At 37.8% G+C, this 20,718-nt stretch overlaps 1 protein-coding gene across 1 annotated transcript; it reads right to left on the reverse strand.

Annotated features, from left to right (window-relative positions):
• Window positions 1-3,475: 3,475 nt before the first annotated feature.
• LOC145087346 (uncharacterized) lies at window positions 3,476-4,197 on the reverse strand. Its single transcript, XM_079025294.1, has one exon. The coding sequence runs from the start codon at window positions 4,048-4,050 to the stop codon at window positions 3,700-3,702; it is 351 nt and encodes a 116-aa protein (XP_078881420.1). The 5' UTR covers window positions 4,051-4,197; the 3' UTR covers window positions 3,476-3,699.
• Window positions 4,198-20,718: the final 16,521 nt, after the last annotated feature.

Consider the following 20,718-nt stretch of genomic DNA (forward strand, 5'->3'; position numbering starts at 1 on the left):
GCATATACACAAATGAAAATAGGCATATATGCACATTAGTGTGAAGACGAAAACATCTTAACAAATTAGGCTGCTACTATAAAAGGTGATTTGTTGAAAAAAATCAAAATAAATGTTTTTCCAGTGATATGCATATGGTGCACATTTTACATTATATGAAAAAAATAATCAAATATCAGTGTGGGCGTTCACACGTTTTGTACTTATATGTATGTTGATAGGTCGGTGCTAGAGTGGATGACTTTATGTGGATGCATTGTATGTATGGTGGATTATGTAATATATTGGGGAACTCATTAAACTTGATGTTTACAATTATGGATAAAATGTTTTGTAGGTTGTTCAAAAGAAAAATTCGGGCAGGACTGTACACACGCATTGAAGATATTTGTTTACGCGGTTTTGTAAACTTAACTTTGAAAAAGAATAGTTTCAATCAAACAAATGTTATTTAGTGGTTCTAAAACGAATGTTTTAATTGGTTATTCTATTTAAAAAATAATCTCTTTGAAAATTTTGGGATGTTACAGAAATGAGCTATAATCAAGCATAGAATCACACAATAAAATTGGACAACGATCTAGATGGTCTAAAACATCAGATAAATTAGGATACAACTCCAAAATACCATCTAAAACAAGAAATTTATCTAGTTTCCTCATCTTACTAGCGATTCAAATAAAAGAATAACCTCCAAGAGAGACATCAATAAAACATCCAAAATGAATTGATTAATGCGGTCAACAACATCACTATGGAAAATCGAACCAAATCTCTCCCTTTCAAATCAAACCTCATTAAAATCACTCATATCAATGACAACCTGACCGGACCATCTAGAAACAACAACCATTTAGAAATAACAAATAAGTAATGGCTCCGTAATAAGTATTGCGAAAGGCCTTAACAAACAGACTAGCAAAAACAAAATAGGACTTAAAATCACTTCAATTTAATTTTCTTCATCTTGATTAAGACCACTCAACAAGCACTAGTTATTATACATATTAAAATACATACCCTAGATCGTAGACTTTTTAATTAAACAGTCATAAAGAAAACAATTTGTTAGACACTCATTCAACATTTCAACTAAAGGTTGCTAATATAATTCTTTCAAAGAGGTGGATCAAGTTGCATTGTTACAATAATACATTTTAGGCCCCTTAAGAACCCGCATCCTTTCTTTCTCTCTAGCTATCTTTTTCTATTCTTCCATGCATTAATTAGCTTTCTTTTTCTATTCTTCCATGCATTAATTGGTTGCACCTCATCTTTTAAAACTTATATCAAATTATGTTTGCATGTTTTTAATTAGTTTTATATGTTTTTAATGTTTTTATTAATTAATTTTGAATGATTTAAATTAATATGTATTTATTTTAAAATTAAAAATTGAAAACGTTGAGTCATTTGAGAAAAAGTTTGGAGTTGGAAAAGATAAAAGAAAAAAAAAATAATGCGACCACACCGAACTGAGTGGGTAAAATATAAAGGGATAATGACTTGAAAGGGTAACGAACTTTCGACTTTTGTCACATTTAGTCACTAAACTTTATTTCGTTATCTATTTGCCATTGAACTATTGAAACTGTTTACATTTTACCCTTATGACCGGCTGTTATCGGTCATAAGGGTAAAATGTGAACAGTTTCAATAGTTTAGTGGCAAATAGATAACGAAAAAAAGTTTAGTGACTAAATGTGAACAAAATCGAAAGTTTGTTTCCCTCTAAAAAGGTCAATGATTAAATGTGAACAAACTTCCTATTGTATTATATTTTAGCAAAATTATTTATTTTTGTTTAATTGTAGCAACATTTGTTGATGAAGAAATCTATGAAATAAAAAAACAAAATGTAACATCCGGATTTCTAGGTATCATAATTTAAGTATTTTTCTTTTGAGTTAAGAAGAGAGACTCGACGAGTTGACGCCTCAACTCGTCGAGTAAGGTCGCGACTGATGACTCGGATTAATGAATGGAGTCGACGAGTCGATGAGGCGACTCGACGAGTCCGCGCTGTTGGCAGAAACCCTATATAGTTACTTTCATCTTACACATAGATATGAAGTATTTTATATAATTACGTGCTATGTGTGCATATTATTTGAATACTTGTTGTCTATGCTGGATGAACGATTTTATACATGTTTTAAAAGATTTAAACGGTATATTTATTTTATATCTAAAAATATGTTGCAGATGAAACATGGGTAGATGAAATAGTTGGTGTGTGATCAAATAAAATGATAAGAGATAAGTGATGATAGAAAGGTGATGATAATTAGGTAAATAGATGATAATGAATATGTGATGTAGGATGAAAGGAGATACCATAACCTTAACCAGCAATGTGGCGATGTAGTCATCTACCAGAGTATAGATGGCGACCACGGACTATTCTAGACAACCTAGTGGAAACACCAGCAGGCCCATAACCTGTAGGTGATGAATTACGAGTTCAGACGATATTGTAACTACGTATTCATGCGATTATACTCTAACCCCTTACTATGAATTACGAGTTCAGACGATGTTGTAACTACATATTCATGGGATGTCACAAATTTCGCATGCCAAACCAATGGTCATAATTCATATCAGTGAGAATGATTCTTTTTTTTGTTAAACCAAAATCAGATTGGAAATTTTGATTTTTTATTTTGGAAAATGTCAAACCATTGGTTTTGTATTTCGGTTTTGGTTTTTTGTTTTTTTAAAATATATTTTCAGGGTTTTTTTTTTTTTTTTTTTTTTTTTTTTTTTTTTTTTTTTTTTTTAATTTCATAGATTTCTTCATCAACAAATGTTGCTACAATTTAACAAAAATAAATAATTTGCTAAAACATAATACAAGAGAAAGTTTGTTTATATTTAGTCATTGAACTTTTTAGAGGGAAACGAACTTTCGATTTTGTTCATATTTAGTCACTAAACTTTTTTTCGTTATCTATTTGTCATTAAACTATTGAATCTGTTCACATTTTACCCTTATGACCGGCAACAACCGGTCATAAGGGTAAAATGTGAACAGTTTCAATAGTTCAATGGCAAATAAATAACGAAAAAAAGTTTAGTGATTAAATGTGACAAAAGTCGAAAGTTTGTTACCCTTTCAAGTCATTATCCCAAATATAAACTCAACACACGGACAACAATTATACTAACGTAGATATAAAAAACAACCATCTGCATAATGCTATTAAATTAAATATTACATCTTGCCAAAAGTTGTCATTTGGAAAACAATTAAATAAAACTAAAGGACGACTCTGAAATTAAGTCGACAAACATTTACCAAAGGACAAGAGAAGACTGAAATCTCACTATAAACAACCACTAAACACTAAAAGCATCAACGTCTCAGTTTATTTTGCAGAAGAAATTCCTCATATACAATTATAAAACAAATACTAAAAAACAAAAGGAATCAAAATAAAATACTCATGAAAGGACAACACTTCACGCTATATTCGTTATAACAATGGACTTTTGATTGATTTATTGTTTATTTACACTACAAGATAAGTAGAGACTAGCAATGATACAGATATAATGGATACAAAAGGAACAAAATTCTGTGGAGTCTACGTCTCTACAATGTATAACACAATACTACTCCATTTATGAGAGATTTGCAGAATCATCAAGCTCCAGATTTTGACGAATTTTATTGGTTGAATGAAATAAATGATATCAGTAGATTACAGGCATAGTTGAATTAGGATTCCAACTACCTCCTTCCTTAAGGTATTGCATGTATCTTGCGAACTCTGGTTTAGCTGTCGCCTTCTTCTTCCGGTTCTTCTTCTCGAATAAGCTGAAGAGGGGATCAAGTTTGCTCAGTTTCTTCGCTTCTTTTTTTATGAAATTTGGGACTTTCAGTTCTGGAACAAACTTCGCCGGTAAATCGCCGAAGAAATTCGGAGGCAACGTTGTGGATCTGGTCATCTGAGGCTCTGATAATAGATCGTCGTCGGCGGTGGGTTCGCTGATTAATTGATCGTATCCCCGGCGACCTTTCCTCGTGCTCATCGCTCTAAACATGGCTCCGTAGGTGTAGTGAGAAAAAAGGAATTTGGGGTTGAGTTTTGAGGGTTGCAACTTGAAATGGTGAAAGTCGTAGAAGATGGAAGGTTTTGTAGGCGTGAGAATTTTTTTCAGATGGTCTTCGATGGTAGGCGATACATAGAAAAACAAAATCTTGGAAAGTCGGTTTGATGTGAGATTCTTTGAATAAATATAAAGTATTAAAATATAGAAAAAGTTGCAAAAATTGTCCCTGTGGTTTTGTTATTTGATGCGGCTAATGTCAAAACTTTGAAAGAAATGTGAATTTGGTCCTTTTTCACTTGTTATTGGTTTCTTTAAAAATTTAAAAGAATCCTTTATAATTTAATTTTTAACCTTTCTTAATATTTGTTAAAATTTTAATAAACTTGAAATAAAAACAAATCTCACCTTCCCCACCCATTCTAAGCATGATAAGTGGTTATCTCTCGATTTTCATTTAAAAAAACCATAAACAACGCTAATCAATCATTGATAGACCATCATTAAGAGTATACCCAGGAAACATGTAGAAACCACCGGACCAACGTCAATGTGTACTCTGAAGCTTATCAACATCAAGAAAAATAAGGACGAATGACTTCGAAAAAATGTTCATTGTATAGCCTACCATAAAACAGTAAAGACCATCCGAACAAATAATGTTTTGGAGAGAGAGAGAGAGAGAGAGAGAGAGAGAGAGAGAGAGAGAGAGAGAGAGAGAGAGAGAGAGTCGACCCTAAATATATGTTAAGTAAAAAATACCTTAAATCTTAGTTAGGTAAAAAAACCTAGATCTGTTTTTTTTTAAACTACAGAAGAATGGTCGAACCACCCGTTTTATTTCGATGAACAAAAGCCTCTGATAGTTTCAGTGGCTCTTGGTACCTAAGTTTATATATATATATATATATATATATATATATATATATATATATATATGCTTAGGTTATTCAATTCAAACTAATTATTGTACATCTATCGTATGCTATGAGAATTACTAAGAGAATAAGTTGTTTAGCAATGTGAATTCGTTCAACCTTATAAGAATATCGTCATTTTCATGCATTCTCGTTAATTTTTTTTTTTTTTTTTTTGTTCTCACACATCGTTTTTCACTTATTTTCTTTATGACAGAATACGACCCAATAAAAATTCTGACAATAGTTATGTACGATTGAACGTATTTATATTATCAAAAAACATATTTTCTTTATCATTCTCATAGCATACGATAGATGTATAATAATTAGTTAGAATACTTGAACATAGCTCTCTCTCTCTCTCTCTCTCTCTCTCTCTCTATATATATATATATATATATATATATATATATATATATATATATATATATACACACATGCACATGCACATGCACATATACATCGTATTGTATCGAAATGAGATATATTCCTACATGACAAGTTCATTAGATTTATAAAGTTTTTTTTAGAGGGATGATATATATATATATATATATATATATATATATATATATATATATATATATATATATATATATATATATATATATATATATATCTTAAAAAAGGACTAAAAGGCCATTTTAGATGAGATTACTATAATTTAATAACTAAATTTGAAACTATTACTAATTGGTATATATATATATATATATATATATATATATATATACCAATTAGTATATATATATATATATATATATACCAATTAGTAATAGTTTCAAATTTAGTTATTAAATTATAGTAATCTCATCTAAAATGGCCTTTTAGTCCTTTTTTAAGATAATAACATGTACGGCCCATCTAGGGCTGGTCTTCAGGATTAAAATATCCAGGACTAGTCAGAAAAAAAGGTCCTTAGGATCTTTTTTGGAGCCAAAACTAAACTCAGGGACAAAACTAGGAAAACTAACAAAAAAGATTACAAGAACCAAAAATAAGGACAAAGCTTGCAAGAGAAAACTCTTTGGGGCGAAAACGGAAAACTAGCTAAACTCAAGAACCAAAAATGTAAGTTACTCTAGTTTCAATAATGCAAGAAAAATGTTTACAGGGTGAGGTTAAATGACTTACATGCATCACCAAAGTATTATGAATGTTGATCCAAAATGCAAGCTTTTACTCCCGCTTCATTTCGCCAACATCAATGTTCTCAAGTTTCTTTACCAATGTTTAAAATAATTTCAAAAAAAATATCTTTCAGAAAATTAATCTAAAGATAAAAAAAATAAAATAATTTACTTTAACATCTTTGCAACATTATTGACAGTATCATCATCTTGGCCTATTTAATGACTTGTATCATATCTCCATATGGCCCTCTCTTCTCATTACAAGTTTGTAGGAGATGAATGATAACATTACACCATGTCCTCAAAAAATCTATGAAGAAGTGTAACGTCTCAATACTAAGTAAAAGTTTTTGATTTCAAACCACCAAAATCATACAACCATTTTTTCAAACCAACCTATGTATATAAAATTCTTAAAACATCAGAGTATATGAAGCATATAGTGCGAACTAAATCGTTGGAGGATGTAGTGCAATCAAGTTGGACCCTTCCCTTTCGAACTAGAAATTCCTGAAACATTTTAAACATAACACTATAAGCATAAAGCTCAGTGAGTTCCCCAAAATACCACATACCATACATAACATAACGGATCTTTATACACTTGAAGTGAATGCAATGAACCAAATCATTTTCTTACACTCAGTTCCTCCAATGGGCTAAAGCATGGTCTTTACTTGTACAAGTGCCAGGGGCCAGATCCCGGTCTTCCATACAATTTCCAGGGACCAAATCATGGTCTTTCATATAAGTGTCAAGGGCTAAACCCTGGTCTTTCATATAATTTCTAGGGGCCAAATCTTGGTCTTCCATGCAAGAGTCACATAGACAATTAGCATCCTACATAGTGTATTGAGAAGATTTATCTCAAAAACCTAGTCAACAACTAACAGGCACATACAGTCGAGAAGAGGTGCTACACACCTCCTAACGAATCATACAACCTAAACTCTTAGTATACCTTCTAAAACTAACCATTTGACTAAAAGTCAACCCGAGTCAAAAATTCGACGGTCAAAGTCAACAATTAAACTCAACTCTGGTTGATCTCCTAGTCGTGGCAAACCAATGGCCACATCATGGCCATTCGACTAGATCATGATCAAATCTTCTACCATGTGGTGGTAGACAAGCTACCATGTCGTGGCAACATCCGAACACAATAGTCACAATGTCATCCATCGCCACATTGTGGCACCCAACTCGCCACGTCATGGCTACTACACCAAGACAACTTAATGGATCGAGTCCTTAATCTGAAGAGTTACTTGATTATACTTTCTAGAAAGATCCTTGGGACCTTAATGGTCCATAAAAATCCAAACTTTATGGACATGCATGTCCTTCACCTAACTATGTCAATATAATGAGAAAATGACCTAAAACCCATGCATTGCTCTCAAAATCCATTCATTTTCTAGATCTAGAAGATATAGTGACCAAAGGACCAAAGTGAGCCATAAAGTTGCAAACTTAATCTCATCTCATCACTTTAACTTCAAATATAGGCCAAAACATGCTAAGAAAGTTAGATCTACAAGAAAGGAATCATAAAAATGGGAACTTGAGAGCTCACAACTATTCCAAAAGATGCACAAAAGGATGAAGGTGGCTTGCTTGCTGGATTCAATCACTAGAGACTCATTCTTCTTCCTTCCAAGGTCACAAAAGCACCAAACATGAGCTCAAAACTTGTAAGGAGGCTAAGGTTTTACCTAGGGCACTTTGGAGGCGATGGAAGCTAAGGGTGGAAGGAACCCTAGCCGTCACTTTCTTTAAATAGTGAACAAAACCAGAAATTTAGGCCCCATTTGTGTAACATCCCGACTCCCAGGTACTTCATTTATTTAATGAGTAACTCAATGATTTGGTTGTTTGACTCTTCAAGTAGAGTTGGATTGAGCATGTGGGCTTAAAGACCGACTCGACGAGTCAAAGAGCCGACTCGCCGAGTTGGTGCTGTGAGATGAAACCCTAAATCTTCGGGGTTGGGACCTATTTAAAGGAACTTATGTCCTCATTTCCGCCTCATCGGCTACCCAAATCCCCTGTGTGAAACCCTAATCGGCTATTGAGCTAAAAGAGAGTGATAGAGCTAATATTTGAGTGTTTTGGTGAATCATTGGAAGAGAAGAAGTGAGATTCAAGAAAGGAACGAGGAAAGGCCATGAGATCCACTATTCATTCACTTGGAGCTTCTGTTGGAAGGTAAAATTCATCACCTTGCTCATCATGTTGTTTAGAACTTGTTAACGAGGAACTTTTGGGGCTTTTTCCATATATCCTTGAGATTTGGTATGACTTGTGCTTGCCAAGCATTTATACATCAAATCTGGACTTTCTGAGGTCTATAGAGTCCAAAGGTCCCAGCTTTATCCAACCATGAAAGAGTAATGGTGCTTAAACACCTGAGTTAGAGCTTGTATTGGCATTATGGAGCAAATATGCCATGCATGAACGTAAAGATCGAAGCTTTACGTGACATTCGAACCTTGGGAGGCTAGATCTAGAGGTTGGAGCGGTAGGTTTGCCTTAAAACGTCTGAATGAGGATTTAATTTAAGGGAATCGACGAGTCAAAGAGCTGACTCGACGAGTCGGCTGGGGTTTTCCCCGATAAGTCTGGACATGGGTAACTCAACGAGTTGACGAGACGACTCGCCGAGTTAAATTGGATTTTTCACGATATTTCAAAGGAAACAAGGGGACTCGACGAGTCATATAGATGCACTCGGTGAGTTAGGTCAACATGGACTGTTGACTTCTGTTGACTTTAGGGTTTGGTCAAGAGAGGGATTATGGGGACAATGGAGGGGTAAAATGGTCTTTTACCCATTCCAAGAGTTAGAGAGAGAGAATAACCTTTGGTTTATTTAGAGTTGTGAATAGAGTATTAATTAGAGATAATTATCCTATGTGTTAGGCGGAGGCTAGTTCGAGATTCGTGTACGAGGTTATTACTTGCTCGCTTACGAGGTGAGTCTTTTCACTATACTTACCTTGAGTGGTAATCTATGTGTGACCGAAGGGTCTTATGTGCTTATATTGAGTATTGTGATATCCTGCATTATGTCTATGTGATTTATGTTGTGTATTATTCTGAGCTTACTGAGTGAGGACCGGAAGGTCCACCCCAGTTGTGGGACCAGAGGGTCCCACTGAGACACATTGAACGAAGGGTCTTATTTGAGCATAGCCATGAGAGGCTAATGAGATGCGTGTGGTACTTTGGGGAACTCACTAAGCTTTGTGCTTACCGTGTTAGGTGTTATGGGTTCAGGTACCTCTTAGGATCACCGGAAGGCATCAACATGACTGTACACACTGATACGAGATTATGTGAATGATTCTGGGATAGTGACATTTTTATCTGGATTGTGTTAACACTTGATACAATTATGTTTTTGAGATATAATATGAGTTTTTGTGTGTTTTAAAAATGAAAAAAAAAATTGGTTTGAAATTTTACGTCGTTACAAGTTGGTATCAGAGCCTTGGTTTGAGGGATTCGGGTGTACCTTTGGGTATATCTGAACTCTAACTGAGGATTTGAGAAAAAATTTCAAAGAACGGATTATTCTAAAATGAGAAAGAGTTTTAAGAGAAAACGAGTTGGAGCAGTGTGTACAATCTGCTAGAGCCCGAATGGTGATTTCCAAAATACCCTTACTTATTTATGTTATGAGATATTTATGAGATATTAGTGATGCATACTAGAGGATATGCTAAGTAATTCATATTTAGGGCTAGAGTTGCCTGATTTGTGATGCCTTAGCACAGGAGTCGTTGCTATCTATTATGTATCTTGAGTATGTGTTGAGTAAGAGTATCTAGCAGGAATCACTTAGTGAGAGAATTCTAAGTTGAGAGATAATCTAGGAGAGATACCTAGATGAGTATATGAGAGATCTACTGAGTGGGTAGTCTGTTATTCGTGAAAGATAGAGTACTTGTGAACTGGGATCCTAGGAGGAGGACTTGGGGTGACTACAGGTTAGTATGGAAGGTAGTATTAGGCCTGTGCTACTGAAAGCACCGTATCTATAAGCAACCCAAGTAGGAATCTTTAGGATGCTAAGAAACAAGTAGGGACGGGTGATCGAGTGTGAGTATGCTCAAGAAAGTATCTGATAATTTTTGTGTTGTGTTTCAGAGACATCATGGTGGGTACACGCCACAAACCAGGGAGCAGTGGGACTAGCGATGATAAGATTCACAAGATGATTAATGAGGAAGTGGCCGTAGCCATCCGAGAGGCGGTACCAAAGATGTTTAGGTCTATTAAGACCACACTGATTGAGACATTTGATGAGCGATATGTTGTTGTTACTGAGGCGGCTGCTGTTGCATCCTCCGCAGCTGTCACCGTTGCCAGGCCATATGGAGGTGACTCGTTGTTGTTTCGGGAGTTCAGTAACACGAAGCCACCAGAGTTTGATGGTACACATGATCTGATTGATGCTATGAGATGGATCTCTGATATTGAGGGGTGTTTCTATACGTATTCTGTTGGATTAGTGTCTAAGTCTGTAACTATATTTGGTATGTACTTGACTTGGTTGTGCATGGTCCTTTTGGGTTGCCTTCACCAAAGCAACTAGATAGCATGATTTATGAAGAGAGAGGTTATTATAGTTTATTAATATATTATATGAATAATATATTAAAAGATAAATCATATAATTTAATAAATATTAGACAAGAATTTACTAAGAATTAATTTTGTGGCTAAAAGAGATTAATTAAACTGTCAATTGTGTGATAGTTGATATTGGGCTGAGAATCCTTATGGATTAGGGCATGGAAAAAATTAAGGAGGAGTCCATCTTAAATTCGTCCAAGGAGGCCTTATTCCAGAAGGTTCTCAAGTTGCTTAGGGCCTAAGTCATCCAATTAGGGTTTTGACTGAAACCCTAGAAGCTCAAGTATAAAAAGAGCCTTAAGGCTAGCAAAATCGGCCACTTGATCGCTTGGAAGCTTGGAGCCAACTTTTTCCTCTCACCCTCTCTCCTAAACATCATCCTCTTGCTTGTGGTGTTTGTGAGCCATTAGAGGTGTTACGCTTGTGACACTAAGCTTCTTGAAGATCAAAGGATTCTTGCAACCATTGAAAGGTATCATCTAAACTAGTTCATTATAGATTTCGATTTCAATGTATGCTAGATTAGGGTTTTCAAGTACTGGATGAATTTCATGTACAATAGAGAAGCCTAGATCCAAGCTTTAAGGTTTTGTATGAGCACGTAGGATTGTTTTTTGTATAAAACCTATTAGTGGTATCAAACACTTGATTGGCTTCTGTTGTATTTGATGCTTTGTGTTTCATTCAAGCTTGAAAAATCGATTTCTTGGTCTTCTGCCTGACAGACTCGATGAGTCCCAAAGTGGGCTCGACGAGTAGGATGAACTCGACGAGTCCATAAGGGGACTTGGCGAGTCGGGCTGTTAGACAGAGGGATTTTCTGGATTTTATGCCTATTTTGCTGTGGGATAATTATCAAATTGTTTTTAATTGATAAAATACGAATTTTATTAATATTGGGTGATTATCTTTGCCAAAATAAAAGATAATTTCAAATTAATTGAATGATTATTTCTTTATATGATAAATGTTAATTATTTGAATTTATTTGATCATTTGGATTAGGTCAAAAGTAGATAATCACCATAATTAATTTTTTAATTATTTATTTGAATTTTGATCTAGTTAGTTTTGAAATGTTTCAAAAACCTGCCCTCAAGTTTTTGAATTTAATTTTTGAATTAAAGGTTTAATTTTGAAATTATTAAATTCGAAACACTAGAATTTTACAAGTTTAAAATTCACCCTATACTATTATAATATTATAAGAATAATGATTATATATGTATAACTTACATGCTAGTCTTACTGTTAGTAGGCCTTATTCTCAAAGCCGATATATAAGGGGGGTATAAGGTTCTGGCCTATAAATGGTCGTTTAATGGGTGTCTACTCTCACCCACCGCTTCTTTGATTGGTGAGGGTCGTTAGCAAAATTCCTTTCCTCATTAAATGTATAATGAATTTATAAAGTAACTAAAGGTTTTTACAAAATTCCTAATCTTCGTTACTTTAAGCAAAAGTGAATTTGATGCAATTCCATTAAATTACACTTTGTACCCTTGCTAAGACGTTAGTGGAGCGTGTGTGGTTAATCAGCACACTAATTTGGCTCTAAGTGAATGTGGCAAAGGGTAACTCGATGTTTGTCATAGATCGATGGAGCGTGTGTGGTTAACCGGCACGTCGATTAGGTGACTGTAAAATTGGGGCACCATGTACATTTGCAGGGTTATTCACACCCTGTTTGTGATCTTCGGCATCCCAGTCACAAACTTGAGGGGCATATCGAGATTTAAACATGCCATTGAAGAGTTTAATGAATCTCAAATGATCTAGGAGTTTTCAATACATTTAAAACTTAATTTTAATTTGTTTTTCATGGTGGAAATTAGTGAATCGTCATTCACTTACCTTCAAATTATTTGTTGTTTAGATTACAACATCCCTTTTCAAAATTGCAAACAATGTTGTTGGATCCTAGCCCTAATTTTTCATTTGGGTGTTTAATTGGGGATTCTTATCTAATCAAACTTTGTCTTTTTTCCTTTTCGGATGTCGCACTTGAACAACAACGCTTCCAGCTCAAACGCCTTCGACTCATTCTCACTCATGAACTTGTGTGGGAGGGTGATTTTCGACGGGAACAATTTTAATGATTAGATCCGTAACAAAGGAATGGTCACCCACTTCAAGGACAAGGAGTATGTCGTCGATAAGGAACTAAAAGAGGTGGACATGAACACTGCCACTTCCGAAGAGATCGCTTCCTTCAAGGCCCATGAGCGTGATGCCACGAAAGTCCATTGCATCATGCTAGCGACAATGACTGCTGAACTCCAAAAGTCTTACGAGGACTTCTATCCCTACGAAATGCATCAAGACTTGGTTGAAAGGTATCAACAAAGTGCGAGGTAGTAAAGGTAAGAGATCAACACTTTGATGATCACGACCAAGATGAGAGACGGAGAGTCTGTCACTGCTCATCTGCAGAAGATGCAGAGGTATGTTGACCGCCTGCTGAAGTTAAATGTTAACTTTGATGAAGAGCTGGCGATTGACATCATCCTTCATTTACTGCCACCCTGCTTCAACCAGTTTTGCATGAACTACCACATGAGCAAAGAGGAGGTCACGTTAAGCAAGCTGCACTGTCTGTTGAGGACTGCTGAGAGTAACCTCAAGGACAAGTCCGTTGCACAAACTCCTACTCCTACTGCTACCCCCGTATTGGATATTGGGCAATGAAAGGGTAAAAAGAGGAAGGCTCCCTCAAAGAGCCGCCATAAGGGAAAGTCCCATGATGACACCTCTTCTAGTGGAACCAAGGCCAATTCTGCTAAACCCAACTCCAACCCTAAGGATGCAGAGTGCCATTACTGCCACAAAATAGGGAATTGGAAACGAAGCTGCCCAAAGTATCAACAAGATATCAAGGATGGAAAGATCAAGTTGTCCTTCGCAGGTATTTAAACTATTCAATCTAATGATTCATCACATGCTGTTTCTTGGGTTCTTGATACAGGATGTGGTTTTCACATTTGTTCGATTTGTAGGGCCTAAGAAGAAATAGGGATGTGGACCATGGGAAGATAAATTTGATCATGCCGAACAGAAGATCATCGCCTGTCACCAAGATTGGAGTTTATTCTTTAGTTCTTAGTAATGGATTAGGACTAGATTTGAATAATTGTTGCTATTCGCCAGAAATGGCAAGAAACATCATTTATTTTCATGGTTTGTATAGAAAAGGATTTAGATATTCACCTGATAATGAAAAAGGTTCTATTAATGCTTATCTTAATTGTGTTTTCTATTTTGAAGCATTGCCTTGTAATGGAATATATGAAACTATGATGGTTGTAGACAAGTTAGGAAATAATGTGTTGTGTATAGATTCTTCCAATAGTTTGGATAAAACATGCTTGTGGCATTGTCATATTGGACATGTCAACAAGAAATGCAACTCAAAAAGGATGGAGTGTTGGAGTCATTCGACCTTAGGGACGATGACGTGTGCGAGTCTTGTTTACTTGGAAAGATGACCAAGTCACCCTTCATTGGCACTTGTGAGAGGGATGGGGGTTTATTGGATCTCATACACACCGATGTGTGTGGGCCCTTTAGATCCACCACAGGGGATGTGAGCCGCTTCTATGTGACTTTCACCGATGATTATAGCAGATATGGGTATATCTACTTAATCAAGCACAAGTCAGAAACCTTTGAAAAGTTTAAAGAGTTTAAACAAGAAGTAGAGAATCAGTTGGGCAGGAAAATCAAAGTGCTTCGATCCAATCGAGGTGGAGAGTACCTAAGTCTTGAATTCCACGACTACCTCAAGGAATGCAGAATCGTTTTGCAATTAACGCCACCTAGGACACCGCAGTTGAATGGTGTGGCTGAGAGGCGTAATCGAACCTTGCTAGACATGTTCCATTCCATGATGAGTCGTGCTTCGCTACCTATCTCATTTTGGGGGTATGCCTTAGTGACTGCCGCCCATATCCTTAACTTAGTCCATACAAAGAAGGTTGCCAAAACACCTCACGAGATGTGGACAGGGAAAGCTCCCTCGTTGATACATATCAAAGTTTGGGGTTGCAAGGCTTTCGTAAGAAGAGAGACTCACGACAAGCTCGAACCTTGTAGTGAGCGATGTATTTTCATCGAATACCCGCAAAAGTCCTTTGGATATCTTCTATAGACCGAGTGGCAATGTTGTCTTCGTTGCGAGGAAAGGGGTTTTCCGAGAGGGAGAACTCATAAGCCAAGGGGACAATGGGAGGAAAATCGATCTTGAAGAGCTTCAAGAGTCGAGCGATGAAGGAACCTCTAATGTTGACGCTCAACCTGAGGAGGAAACTCTGGTTGAACCGATTGACGAATCCTTACCTCTTAGACGTTCCAGTAGAGTTAGTGTTCCACATGTGTTGTATGGTTTTCATATAACAAGTAAGGGTGATACGTTTATTAGTGATAGTACACTAATAAATTTGGATGAACCTAATAGCTACAAGGAAGCCATGGCAGGCCCAGAGTCTGCAAAATGGAAAGAGGCTATGGATAGCGAGATTCAATCCATGTATGACAACCAAGTTTGGAATTTGGTTGATAATATGACAGGTCGTAAGACGGTCGGGTGCAATTGGATCTTCAAGAAGAAGACCGACATGGATGGGAAGGTACACACCTATAACGCGTGACTGGTTGTGAAGGGCTTTACTCAAACTCCCGGAGTTGACTATGATGAGACCTTCTCACCATTTGCGAAGATAAAGTCTATTAGGGTGATGATAGCCATTGCTGCATTTCATGACTATGAGATATGGCAGATGGATGTCAAAACCGCTTTCCTTAACAGAAAGTTGGTTGAGGATGTTTACATGAGTCAGCCATAGGGTTTTGTCAATGTGAAGCACCCTAATAGAGTGTGTAAGCTTGAGAAGTCCATTTATGGACTGAAAGAAGCATTTAGCAGATGGAATCTTTGTTTCCATGAGAAAGTCAAAGAGTTTGGTTTTCTACGAAGCGAGGATGAATCGTGTGTATATGTCAAAGCCAGTGGGAGTATAGTTAGCTTCCTCGTATTGTATGTCGATGACATACTACTTATACGAAACGACATCCCGGCCCTGCAGGAAGTCAAGTCCTGGCTTGGGAAGTGTTTCGCTATGAAGGACCTCGGAGAGGCTGCCTATATTCTGGGAATAAGGATAGTGAGAAACAGGAGTAAAATACTAATAGGACTTAGTCAGAATACTTACTTAGACAAAGTACTAAAACGTTTTAGTATGGAGAATTCCAAGAAAGGGGAGTTACCAATCCAAGGTAATGCTAAGTTGAGTAAGACTCAAAGCCCGAGTACTGAAGCCGAGATAGCAGAGATGAGCCGAGTACCTTACTCTTCCGCAGTTGGCTCGATCATGTATGCTATGACTTGCACTCGCCCTGATGTGGCCTTCGCTTTGAGCATGGTCAGTAGATATCAAGGGAACCCTGGAAAAGCACATTGGACCGCAGTCAAGAATATTCTTAAGTACCTTCGGAGGACCAACGAATGGTTTCTAGTCCTCGGTGGGAGTGGTGACTTAAGGGTGCGAAGGTATAGTGACGTCAATTTTCAAACCGACAGGGAAAACTACCGCTCGCATTCGGGTTGGGCCTTTACCCTAAATGGAGGAGCAATGACTTGGAAAAGTTCCAAGCAGGAGACCGTAGCTAATTCAATGTGCGAATCAGAGTACATAGTGGCAAGCGAAGCGTCCAAGGAGGCAATATGGTCAAAGAACTTCATCGGAGACCTTGGAGTTGTGTCAGCGATAAAGGAGCCTATGGAGGTTTTCTGCGATAATGAAAGAGCAGTTGCCTTGACCAAGGAACCGAGGGATCATGGCAGATCTCGACATATCGACAGGAAATATCATTTTATTCGACATCGGGTGGAAGAGGGACTCCTCATAGTAAAGAGGGTATCATCGGAGGATAACCCAGCAGATCCCCTTACGAAGTGACTAAGTAGGGTTAAGCACTTGTAGCACGCTAGGAGTATCGGGCTGAAGGACGATATTAGTTTAGATTAGATAGCTTAAAATGTGTAATAGATAAATGTAATTGACATTTGATGATTAAATAAAGAAGTATTATTTATAAGTAAAGTTACTGTCATATGTTGATTGTTTACATATTGTTTGATCATGCACGTTTTGACTTCCTGAATAATAAGATTATTTGAACGTTCCACAGTCGCTCATACTTTGGGAGTAGGTATGAAAGAAGATTGTCATGAATTGGTTTGTAGATTGTCTAAAGTGTATTAGACATAGCAAAATCTTGTTGCAACATTCATGAGTGTTATGAATAAGATTTGAGCATTGGATTAAACCTGTGCTTGCTGGTATCACTTCATGGAATTTATCTTGAGTGATCGCAAGACGATAATATCATATGGTCTTAAAACCTAGATATATGGTTTATTGTTTGCAAGTTGGTTGTGCATTGATAATGCGTAAACGCATCAGTAACTTGATGTTATAAAACGCATTGATGTGCATGATTTGATGAGTGAATGGTAAATGCATATAAGTCGAAGTTTCTCTGTTCCTTTTATCCTAAGAGGGTAAAAGCGATATCTGGGCCCCTCGATGATTTGGTTTGACTTATGTGTCGGGCCCGGTCAAGACTGAATTGATGTGTTTAATTAAGTTCTATGTTAGATGAATCAGAGATCGAGAAACAAACTGTTGGACAGTAAGTATGACTATGTTCCATGTAATTGTCTGCACGATATCTAGAATGGAGGAGTATACGATCCCTTATCTAAAGGACAAGTTACTGATAAGATCAGATTTCGACAACGTCTTTGAGAGCTACGATTGCTAATCGAATTGTACTTGCACTATAGTTACTAGACTTATCCAAGTGGGAGACTGTTGGATTTGTGTCTAAGCCCATAACTATATTTGGTATGTACTTGACCCGGTTGTGCATGGTCCTTTTGGGTTGCCTTCACCAAAGCAACTAGACATGATGATTTATGAAGATAGAGGGTATTATGGCTTATTAATATATTATATGAATAACATATTAAAAGAGAAATCATATAGTTTAATTAATATTAGACAAGAATTAACTAAGAATTAATTCAGTGGCTAAAAGAGATTAATTAAATAAAGGGATTAGAACTGTCAATTGTGTGATAGTTGATATTGGGCTGAGAATCCTTATGGATTAGGGCATGGACGAAATTAAGGAGGAGTCCATCTCAAATTCGTCCAAGGAGGCCTTATTCCAGAAGGTTCTCAAGTTGCTTAGGGCTTAATTCATCCAATTAGGGTTTTGACTGAAACCCTAGAAGCTCAAGTATATAAGGACCCCTAGGGTTAGCAAAATTGGCCACTAGATCCCTTGGAAGCTTGGAGCCGACTTTTGCCTCTCACCCTCTCTCCTAAACATCATCCTCTTGCTTGTGGTGTTTTTGAGCCATTAGAGGTGTTACGCTTGTGACACTAAGCTTCTTGAAGATCAAAGGATTCTTGCAACCATTGAAAGGTATCATCTAAACTAGTTCATTATAGATTTCGATTTCAATGTATGCTAGATTAGGGTTTTCAAGTCTTGGATGAATTGCATGTATAATAGAGAAGCCTAGATCCAAGTTTTAGGGTTCTGTATGAGCACATAGGATTGTTTTTTTGTATAAAACCCATCATGTTCATGTCCTGGTCATTTGAGGGTTCAGTTTGTGCTGAACCAACTTCGCGTGGGGGCGAAAGACTGGTGGAAGTTTGTGACTACCAGTTTTACTCCTGCAGATCATGTTGTAGTGACGTGGGAGAGGTTCACCCCATTGTTCCGAGATGAGTATGTTCCCATGGTGGAAAGGATACGTTTGGCCCAAGAGTTTCTGTCTCTCAAGTAGAACATAGAGTCAGTGATCGAGATTACGAGGATGTTTCACGAGAGGACGTTGTTTTCCCCTGAACATGTGTCCACTGAGCAGGCACTTGTGAGTCGGTATCTGAGCATATTGAGGAGGGATATACGAGAGTTCATGGCGAACTCATCATACAGGACATTGACTAAGCTTCAGAACAATGCCAGACGGAGGGAGATCGAGCTAGAGTTACAGACCAGGGAGGAGGAGGAGTCTCGGGGTAGGGATCGAAGGCTAGTGCAATTGCAGCCGGTGATGAAGCAGGCTAAGCCCGCCAATACGAGAGCTGAGGGCCAGAAGGGCCGCACTTGCGAAAAGTGCGACAAGAGTCATGAAGGATCATGTCGGACAGGGATTTGCTACAAATGTGATAAGGAGGGGCACATGGCGAAGGATTGCCCCAAGGGGTTTGCAGTTTGCTTTTACTGCAACCAGACTGGCCATCAGAAGGTCGAGTGCCCTCAGCTCATTCAGGGATTTGCACCTGCTGCTTTGCCTGTTACTGAGAATCGGCCAGCGAAGTTTGAGACACCGAGGGTTCATGGGATTGCATTTCAGCTGACAGCGGAGGAGGTCCACGCAACACCTGACGACGTGGTCGGTATGTGTTCTCTTACTTATGATATTTTGTATTATGTTGTGCTTATAGTGAGCTGTGTATAGGTAGTTTTCTTGTGAGTTCTGTACCTGCTTTGGTGTTATTTGACTCGGGTACGAGTCAATCCTTCGTGTCTTTAGCTTTTAGTCGTCACATCAGTATCCGAGGTGAGGCGTTGAGTCGACCTATGAAGGTTTCTATAGCCGAAGATCATGTGGTTTTTGCTATTGATGTGATCCAGGGTTGTGTACTAAATATTTTTGGTGTTGAGTTCCCGATAGACCTGGTACCGATCGCGATGGTGATGTCTATGTCATAGTAGGCATGGACTGGTTGAGTCGGTTTGTAGCCTTGATCAACTGTGAGCGTCAGTTAGTGACTATACGAGACCCTAGTGGGGGAGTCATTACGGTGTATGGCGAGGGTACTAGATTTGGATCAGCTTTCTACTCTGCTGCCAGAGCGAGACAGAGTCTACAACAGGGTTGTATGGGCTTTTTTGCGTATGTAATGGATACGTGGATTGCCACCGAGAGGCCGAGTTCTATCGCCGAGGTTCTGATAGTGTGCGAGTTTCCGGATGTTTTTCCCAAGGATTTGTCGGGTGTGCCTCCTTAGATGTAGGTGGAGTTCCGGATCGATTTGGTTCCAGGAGCGGCACCTATTGCCAAGGCACCTTATCGCCTTAGGCCACCAACTGAGATGCAGGAGTTATCCTCACAGCTCCAAGAGCTGTTTGGGAAGGGTTTTATCAAACTGAGTAGCTCACTGTGGGGAGCACCGATCCTTTTTGTCAAGAAAAAGGATGGTTCACACCGGATGTGTATTGATTACCAGGAGTTGAACAAGCTGGCGAACAAGAACCGTTATCCACTACCGAGGATCGTCGATCTATTCGTTCAGTAGTAAGGAGCGTCTTGGTTTTCCAAGATTGATTTGAGATCTGGATATCATCAGATGAGAGTCTGTGAGGAGGATATCCGGAAGACGGCCTTTAAGACTCGTTATGGGCACTACGAGTTGTGGTGATGCCCTTTGGACTCACTAATGCACCGACAACATTCATGGACCTCATGAATCGGGTGTGCATGCCTATGTTGGATCGCTCAATGATCGTGTTCATCGACGATATCCTGGTGTATTCGAGATCCAAAGACCAACTCGCAGAGCATCTTAGAGAGATTCTTGGAGTTTTGAGGATGGAGAGACTTTATGCCAAATTCCCCAAGTGTGATTTCTGGTTACGAGAGGTCCAGTTCCTGTAACACCTCGTTAATCAGAATGGGATATTAGTCGACCTGGCCAAGATTGAGGCAGTTATAAGATAGGAGGCCGAGATTTCCATCTGAGATCAGGAGTTATTTTAGGATTGGCCGACTACTATCAGAGATTTATCAGACACTTCTCCAAGATTGCCATTCCTCTGACCAAATTGACCCAAAAGGGTGTTGCTTTTACTTGGGGGCCTGAGCAGCAGGCCTCATTTGAGGCCCT

This window comes from Lactuca serriola, chromosome 2 (genome assembly GCF_051521515.1).
Source record: "Lactuca serriola cultivar US96UC23 chromosome 2, Lser_US96UC23_V15, whole genome shotgun sequence".
NCBI classification, from domain to species: Eukaryota; Viridiplantae; Streptophyta; class Magnoliopsida; order Asterales; family Asteraceae; genus Lactuca; species Lactuca serriola.

Bases quoted from the DNA above. Each gene is read 5' to 3' on its own strand.
- LOC145087346 (XM_079025294.1), bottom strand. From the start codon at position 4,050: ATGTTTAGAGCGATGAGCACGAGGAAAGGTCGCCGGGGATACGATCAA.